General features: G+C 35.8%; 2 protein-coding genes across 4 annotated transcripts in view; both read left to right on the plus strand.

Annotated features, from left to right (window-relative positions):
- Positions 1-8,773, plus strand: part of LOC125773289 (uncharacterized) — an 82,756-nt gene extending 73,983 nt beyond the window's left edge. For both annotated transcript variants that reach the window (XR_007420015.1, XR_007420014.1), the window contains exons 2-3: positions 947-1,890; positions 8,686-8,773. The gene's annotated coding sequence lies outside the window, so the exon portion shown is untranslated. The remainder of the gene's footprint in view (positions 1-946; positions 1,891-8,685) is intronic.
- On the plus strand, positions 4,073-7,169 carry LOC125773290 (uncharacterized). Of its 2 annotated transcripts, none has more exons than XM_049444322.1 (2): positions 4,073-5,285; positions 6,420-7,169. In XM_049444322.1, exons 1-2 carry the CDS (start codon positions 4,590-4,592, stop codon positions 6,675-6,677), a joined length of 954 nt encoding a protein of 317 aa, XP_049300279.1. In that variant the 5' UTR covers positions 4,073-4,589; the 3' UTR covers positions 6,678-7,169. The 2 variants fall into 2 exon arrangements, with proteins under 2 accessions (XP_049300279.1, XP_049300278.1); XM_049444321.1 differs by having other exon boundaries at positions 4,086-5,285; positions 6,231-7,169.
- Positions 8,774-9,158: the final 385 nt, after the last annotated feature.

Here is a 9,158-nt window from a genome sequence, read left to right on the forward strand (position 1 = left end):
CGAGGTACAAAGACTTAACATTTTCTCAACTTTTCCAAAAAATTCCTCATTTTGCCACTTTGGATGCTTATAACTCGGTCAGTTTCCAATGGATCTTCAATTGTAGCACATATTTGGATAGATCTGGTCATTAGCTACCAAAAGTTATTCTACGCCGATGTGCTAAGTTGTCTGTGGAAAAAGTTATTCGAGGTACAAAGACTTAACATTTTCTCAATTTTTCCTAAAAAATTCCTCTTTTTGCCACTTTGGATGCTTATAACTCGGTCAGTTTCCAATGGATCTTCAATTGTAACACAGATTTGGAAAGATCTGCTCATCAGCTACCAAAAGTTATTCTACGCCGATGTGCTAAGTTGTCTGTGGAAAAAGTTATTCGAGGTACAAAGACTTAACATTTTCTCAACTTTTCCAAAAAATTCCTCATTTTGCCACTTTGGATGCTTATAACTCAGTCAGTTTCCAATGGATCTTCAATTGTAGCACATATTTGAATAGATCTGGTCATTAGCTACCAAAAGTTATTCTACGCCGATGTGCTAAGTTGTCTGTGGAAAAAGTTATTCGAGGTACAAAGACTTAACATTTTCTCAACTTTTCCAAAAAATTCCTCATTTTGCCACTTTGGATGCTTATAACTCGGTCAGTTTCCAATGGATCTTCAATTGTAACACAGATTTGGAAAGATCTGCTCATCAGCTACCAAAAGTTATTCTACGCCGATGTGCTAAGTTGTCTGTGGAAAAAGTTATTCGAGGTACAAAGACTTAAAATTTCCTCAATTTTTCCTAAAAAATTCCTCATTTTGCCACTTTGGATGCTTATAACTCGGTCAGTTTCCAATGGATCTTCAATTGTAACACAGATTTGGAAAGATCTGCTCATCAGCTACCAAAAGTTATTCTACGCCGATGTGCTAAGTTGTCTGTGGAAAAAGTTATTCGAGGTACAAAGACTTAACATTTTCTCAACTTTTCCAAAAAAAATCCTCATTTTGCCACTTTGGATGCTTATAACTCGGTCAGTTTCCAATGGATCTTCAATTGTAGCACATATTTGGATAGATCTGGTCATTAGCTACCAAAAGTTATTCTACGCCGATGTGCTAAGTTGTCTGTGGAAAAAGTTATTCGAGGTACAAAGAGTTAACATTTTCTCAATTTTTCTAAAAAAATTCCTCATTTTGCCACTTTGGATGCTTATAACTCGGTCAGTTTCCAATGGATCTTCAATTGTAGCACATATTTGGATAGATCTGGTCATTAGCTACCAAAAGTTATTCCACGCCGATGTGCTAAGTTGTCTGTGGAAAAAGTTATTCGAGGTACAAAGACTTAAAATTTTCTCAATTTTTCCTAAAAAATTCCTCATTTTGCCACTTTGGATGCTTATAACTCAGTCAGTTTCCAATGGATCTTCAATTGTAGCACATATTTGGATAGATCTGGTCATTAGCTACCAAAAGTTATTCTACGCCGATGTGCTAAGTTGTCTGTGGAAAAAGTTATTCGAGGTACAAAGACTTAACATTTTCTCAATTTTTCCTAAAAAATTCCTCTTTTTGCCACTTTGGATGCTTATAACTCGGTCAGTTTCCAATGGATCTTCAATTGTAACACAGATTTGGAAAGATCTGCTCATCAGCTACCAAAAGTTATTCTACGCCGATGTGCTAAGTTGTCTGTGGAAAAAGTTATTCGAGGTACAAAGACTTAACATTTTCTCAACTTTTCCAAAAAATTCCTCATTTTGCCACTTTGGATGCTTATAACTCAGTCAGTTTCCAATGGATCTTCAATTGTAGCACATATTTGAATAGATCTGGTCATTAGCTACCAAAAGTTATTCTACGCCGATGTGCTTAGTTGTCTGTGGAAAAAGTTATTCGAGGTACAAAGACTTAACATTTTCTCAACTTTTCCAAAAAATTCCTCATTTTGCCACTTTGGATGCTTATAACTCGGTCAGTTTCCAATGGATCTTCATTGTAACACAGATTTGGAAAGATCTGCTCATCAGCTACCAAAAGTTATTCTACGCCGATGTGCTAAGTTGTCTGTGGAAAAAGTTATTCGAGGTACAAAGACTTAAAATTTTCTCAATTTTTCCTAAAAAATTCCTCATTTTGCCACTTTGGATGCTTATAACTCGGTCAGTTTCCAATGGATCTTCAATTGTAACACAGATTTGGAAAGATCTGCTCATCAGCTACCAAAAGTTATTCTACGCCGATGTGCTAAGTTGTCTGTGGAAAAAGTTATTCGAGGTACAAAGACTTAACATTTTCTCAATTTTTCCTAAAAAATTCCTCATTTTGCCACTTTGGATGCTTATAACTCGGTCAGTTTCCTATGGATCTTCAATTGTAGCACATATTTGGATAGATCTGGTCATTAGCTACCAAAAGTTATTCTACGCCGATGTGCTAAGTTGTCTGTGGAAAAAGTTATTCGAGGTACAAAGACTTAACATTTTCTCAACTTTTCCAAAAAAATTCCTCATTTTGCCACTTTGGATGCTTATAACTCGGTCAGTTTCCAATGGATCTTCAATTGTAGCACATATTTGGATAGATCTGGTCATTAGCTACCAAAAGTTATTCTACGCCGATGTGCTAAGTTGTCTGTGGAAAAAGTTATTCGAGGTACAAAGACTTAACATTTTCTCAACTTTTCCAAAAAAATTCCTCATTTTGCCACTTGGGATGCTTATAACTCGGTCAGTTTCCAATGGATCTTCAATTGTAGCACATATTTGGATAGATCTGGTCATAAGCTACCAAAAGTTATTCTACGCCGATGTGCTAAGTTGTCTGTGGAAAAAGTTATTCGAGGTACAAAGACCTAAAATTTTCTCAATTTTTCCTAAAAAATTCCTCATTTTGCCACTTTGGATGCTTATAACTCGGTCAGTTTCCAATGGATCTTCAATTGTAGCACATATTTGGAAAGATCTGGTCATTAGCTACCAAAAGTTATTCTACGCCGATGTGCTAAGTTGTCTGTGGAAAAAGTTATTCGAGGTACAAAGACTTAACATTTTCTCAATTTTTCCTAAAAAATTCCTCTTTTTGCCACTTTGGATGCTTATAACTCGGTCAGTTTCCAATGGATCTTCAATTGTAACACAGATTTGGAAAGATCTGCTCATCAGCTACCAAAAGTTATTCTACGCCGATGTGCTAAGTTGTCTGTGGAAAAAGTTATTCGAGGTACAAAGACTTAACATTTTCTCAACTTTTCCAAAAAATTCCTCATTTTGCCACTTTGGATGCTTATAACTCGGTCAGTTTCCAATGGATCTTCAATTGTAGCACATATTTGGATAGATCTGGTCATTAGCTACCAAAAGTTATTCTACGCCGATGTGCTAAGTTGTCTGTGGAAAAAGTTATTCGAGGTACAAAGACTTAACATTTTCTCAATTTTTCCTAAAAAATTCCTCTTTTTGCCACTTTGGATGCTTATAACTCGGTCAGTTTCCAATGGATCTTCAATTGTAACACAGATTTGGAAAGATCTGCTCATCAGCTACCAAAAGTTATTCTACGCCGATGTGCTAAGTTGTCTGTGGAAAAAGTTATTCGAGGTACAAAGACTTAACATTTTCTCAACTTTTCCAAAAAATTCCTCATTTTGCCACTTTGGATGCTTATAACTCAGTCAGTTTCCAATGGATCTTCAATTGTAGCACATATTTGAATAGATCTGGTCATTAGCTACCAAAAGTTATTCTACGCCGATGTGCTAAGTTGTCTGTGGAAAAAGTTATTCGAGGTACAAAGACTTAACATTTTCTCAACTTTTCCAAAAAATTCCTCATTTTGCCACTTTGGATGCTTATAACTCGGTCAGTTTCCAATGGATCTTCAATTGTAACACAGATTTGGAAAGATCTGCTCATCAGCTACCAAAAGTTATTCTACGCCGATGTGCTAAGTTGTCCTGTGGAAAAAGTTATTCGAGGTACAAAGACTTAAAATTTCCTCAATTTTTCCTAAAAAATTCCTCATTTTGCCACTTTGGATGCTTATAACTCGGTCAGTTTCCAATGGATCTTCAATTGTAACACAGATTTGGAAAGATCTGCTCATCAGCTACCAAAGTTATTCTACGCCGATGTGCTAAGTTGTCTGTGGAAAAAGTTATTCGAGGTACAAAGACTTAACATTTTCTCAATTTTTCCTAAAAAATTCCTCATTTTGCCACTTTGGATGCTTATAACTCGGTCAGTTTCCTATGGATCTTCAATTGTAGCACATATTTGGATAGATCTGGTCATTAGCTACCAAAAGTTATTCTACGCCGATGTGCTAAGTTGTCTGTGGAAAAAGTTATTCGAGGTACAAAGACTTAACATTTTCTCAACTTTTCCAAAAAATTCCTCATTTTGCCACTTTGGATGCTTATAACTCAGTCAGTTTCCAATGGATCTTCAATTGTAGCACATATTTGAATAGATCTGGTCATTAGCTACCAAAAGTTATTCTACGCCGATGTGCTAAGTTGTCTGTGGAAAAAGTTATTCGAGGTACAAAGACTTAACATTTTCTCAACTTTTCCAAAAAATTCCTCATTTTGCCACTTTGGATGCTTATAACTCGGTCAGTTTCCAATGGATCTTCAATTGTAACACAGATTTGGAAAGATCTGCTCATCAGCTACCAAAAGTTATTCTACGCCGATGTGCTAAGTTGTCTGTGGAAAAAGTTATTCGAGGTACAAAGACTTAAAATTTCCTCAATTTTTCCTAAAAAATTCCTCATTTTGCCACTTTGGATGCTTATAACTCGGTCAGTTTCCAATGGATCTTCAATTGTAACACAGATTTGGAAAGATCTGCTCATCAGCTACCAAAAGTTATTCTACGCCGATGTGCTAAGTTGTCTGTGGAAAAAGTTATTCGAGGTACAAAGACTTAACATTTTCTCAACTTTTCCAAAAAAATTCCTCATTTTGCCACTTGGGATGCTTATAACTCGGTCAGTTTCCAATGGATCTTCAATTGTAGCACATATTTGGATAGATCTGGTCATTAGCTACCAAAAGTTATTCTACGCCGATGTGCTAAGTTGTCTGTGGAAAAAGTTATTCGAGGTACAAAGACTTAACATTTTCTCAACTTTTCCAAAAAAATTCCTCATTTTGCCACTTTGGATGCTTATAACTCGGTCAGTTTCCAATGGATCTTCAATTGTAGCACATATTTGGATAGATCTGGTCATTAGCTACCAAAAGTTATTGTACGCCGATGTGCTAAGTTGTCTGTGGAAAAAGTTATTCGAGGTACAAAGACTTAACATTTTCTCAACTTTTCCAAAAAAATTCCTCATTTTGCCACTTGGGATGCTTATAACTCGGTCAGTTTCCAATGGATCTTCAATTGTAGCACATATTTGGATAGATCTGGTCATTAGCTACCAAAAGTTATTCTACGCCGATGTGCTAAGTTGTCTGTGGAAAAAGTTATTCGAGGTACAAAGACTTAACATTTTCTCAACTTTTCCAAAAAAATTCCTCATTTTGCCACTTTGGATGCTTATAACTCGGTCAGTTTCCAATGGATCTTCAATTGTAGCACATATTTGGATAGATCTGGTCATTAGCTACCAAAAGTTATTCTACGCCGATGTGCTAAGTTGTCTGTGGAAAAAGTTATTCGAGGTACAAAGACTTAACATTTTCTCAACTTTTCCAAAAAAATTCCTCATTTTGCCACTTGGGATGCTTATAACTCGATCAGTTTCCAATGGATCTTCAATTGTAGCACATATTTGGATAGATCTGGTCATTAGCTACCAAAAGTTATTCTACGCCGATGTGCTAAGTTGTCTGTGGAAAAAGTTATTCGAGGTACAAAGACTTAACTTTTTCTCAACTTTTCCAAAAAAATTCCTCATTTTGCCACTTTGGATGCTTATAACTCGGTCAGTTTCCAATGGATCTTCAATTGTAGCACATATTTGGATAGATCTGGTCATTAGCTACCAAAAGTTATTCTACGCCGATGTGCTAAGTTGTCTGTGGAAAAAGTTATTCGAGGTACAAAGACTTAACATTTTCTCAACTTTTCCAAAAAAATTCCTCATTTTGCCACTTTGGATGCTTATAACTCGGTCAGTTTCCAATGGATCTTCAATTGTAACACAGATTTGGAAAGATCTGCTCATCAGCTACCAAAAGTTATTCTACGCCGATGTGCTAAGTTGTCTGTGGAAAAAGTTATTCGAGGTACAAAGACTTAACATTTTCTCAACTTTTCCAAAAAAAATCCTCATTTTGCCACTTTGGATGCTTATAACTCGGTCAGTTTCCAATGGATCTTCAATTGTAGCACATATTTGGATAGATCTGGTCATTAGCTACCAAAAGTTATTCTACGCCGATGTGCTAAGTTGTCTGTGGAAAAAGTTATTCGAGGTACAAAGACTTAACATTTTCTCAACTTTTCCAAAAAAAATCCTCATTTTGCCACTTTGGATGCTTATAACTCGGTCAGTTTCCAATGGATCTTCAATTGTAGCACATATTTGGATAGATCTGGTCATTAGCTACCAAAAGTTATTCTACGCCGATGTGCTAAGTTGTCTGTGGAAAAAGTTATTCGAGGTACAAAGACTTAAAATTTTCTCAATTTTCCTAAAAAATTCCTCATTTTGCCACTTTGGATGCTTATAACTCCGTCAGTTTCCAATGGATCTTCAATTGTAACACAGATTTGGAAAGATCTGCTCATCAGCTACCAAAAGTTATTCTACGCCGATGTGCTTAGTTGTCTGTGGAAAAAGTTATTCGAGGTACAAAGACTTAACATTTTCACAACTTTTCCAAAAAAATTCCTCATTTTGCCAATTTGGATGCTTATAACTCGGTCAGTTTCCAATGGATCTTCAATTGTAACACAGATTTGGATAGATCTGCTCATCAGCTACCAAAAGTTATTCTACGCCGATGTGCTAAGTTGTCTGTGGAAAAAGTTATTCGAGGTACAAAGACTTAAAATTTTCTCAATTTTTCCTAAAAAATTCCTGATTTTGCCACTTTGGATGCTTATAACTCGGTCAGTTTCCAATGGATCTTCAATTGTAACACAGATTTGGAAAGATCTGCTCATCAGCTACCAAAAGTTATTCTACGCCGATGTGCTAAGTTGTCTGTGGAAAAAGTTATTCGAGGTACAAAGACTTAACATTTTCTCAACTTTTCCAAAAAATTCCTCATTTTGCCACTTTGGATGCTTATAACTCCGTCAGTTTCCAATGGATCTTCAATTGTAACACAGATTTGGAAAGATCTGCTCATCAGCTACCAAAAGTTATTCTACGCCGATGTGCTAAGTTGTCTGTGGAAAAAGTTATTCGAGGTACAAAGACTTAAAATTTTCTCAATTTTTCCTAAAAAATTCCTCATTTTGCCACTTTGGATGCTTATAACTCGGTCAGTTTCCAATGGATCTTCAATTGTAACACAGATTTGGAAAGATCTGCTCATCAGCTACCAAAAGTTATTCTACGCCGATGTGCTAAGTTGTCTGTGGAAAAAGTTATTCGAGGTACAAAGACTTAAAATTTTCTCAACTTTTCCAAAAAAATTCCTCATTTTGCCACTTTGGATGCTTATAACTCGGTCAGTTTCCAATGGATCTTCAATTGTAACACAGATTTGGAAAGATCTGCTCATCAGCTACCAAAAGTTATTCTACGCCGATGTGCTAAGTTGTCTGTGGAAAAAGTTATTCGAGGTACAAAGACCTAACATTTTCTCAACTTTTCCAAAAAAATTCCTCATTTTGCCACTTTGGATGCTTATAACTCGGTCAGTTTCCAATGGATCTTCAATTGTAACACAGATTTGGATAGATCTAGTCATTAGCTACCAAAAGTTATTCTACGCCGATGTGCTAAGTTGTCTGTGGAAAAAGTTATTCGAGGTACAAAGACTTAACATTTTCTCAACTTTTCCAAAAAAAATCCTCATTTTGCCACTTTGGATGCTTATAACTCGGTCAGTTTCCAATGGATCTTCAATTGTAGCACATATTTGGATAGATCTGGTCATTAGCTACCAAAAGTTATTCTACGCCGATGTGCTAAGTTGTCTGTGGAAAAAGTTATTCGAGGTACAAAGACTTAACATTTTCTCAACTTTTCCAAAAAAATTCCTCATTTTGCCACTTTGGATGCTTATAACTCGGTCAGTTTCCAATGGATCTTCAACTGTAACACAGATTTGGATAGATCTAGTCATTAGCTACCAAAAGTTATTCTACGCCGATGTGCTAAGTTGTCTGTGGAAAAAGTTATTCGAGGTACAAAGACTTAACATTTTCTCAACTTTTCCAAAAAAAATCCTCATTTTGCCACTTTGGATGCTTATAACTCGGTCAGTTTCCAATGGATCTTCAATTGTAGCACATATTTGGATAGATCTAGTCATTAGCTACCAAAAGTTATTCTACGCCGATGTGCTAAGTTGTCTGTGGAAAAAGTTATTCGAGGTACAAAGACTTAACATTTTCTCAATTTTTCCAAAAAAAATCCTCATTTTGCCACTTTGGATGCTTATAACTCGGTCAGTTTCCAATGGATCTTCAATTGTAACACAGATTTGGATAGATCTAGTCATTAGCTACCAAAAGTTATTCTACGCCGATGTGCTAAGTTGTCTGTGGAAAAAGTTATTTGAGGTACAAAGACTTAACATTTTCTCAATTTTTCTAAAAAAATTCCTCATTTTGCCACTTTGGATGCTTATAACTCGGTCAGTTTCCAATGGATCTTCAATTGTAGCACATATTTGGATAGATCTGGTCATTAGCTACCAAAAGTTATTCTACGCCGATGTGCTAAGTTGTCTGTGGAAAAAGTTATTCGAGGTACAAAGACTTAACATTTTCTCAACTTTTCCAAAAAAATTCCTCATTTTGCCACTTTGGATGCTTATAACTCGGTCAGTTTCCAATGGATCTTCAATTGTAGCACATATTTGGATAGATCTGGTCATTAGCTACCAAAAGTTATTCTACGCCGATGTGCTAAGTTGTCTGTGGAAAAAGTTATTCGAGGTACAAAGACTTAAAATTTTCTCAATTTTCCTAAAAAATTCCTCATTTTGCCACTTTGGATGCTTATAACTCCGTCAGTTTCCAATGGATCTTCA

The sequence above is a fragment of the Anopheles funestus genome, assembly GCF_943734845.2.
Source record: "Anopheles funestus chromosome X unlocalized genomic scaffold, idAnoFuneDA-416_04 X_unloc_27, whole genome shotgun sequence".
In the NCBI taxonomy this organism is placed as follows: domain Eukaryota; kingdom Metazoa; phylum Arthropoda; class Insecta; order Diptera; family Culicidae; genus Anopheles; species Anopheles funestus.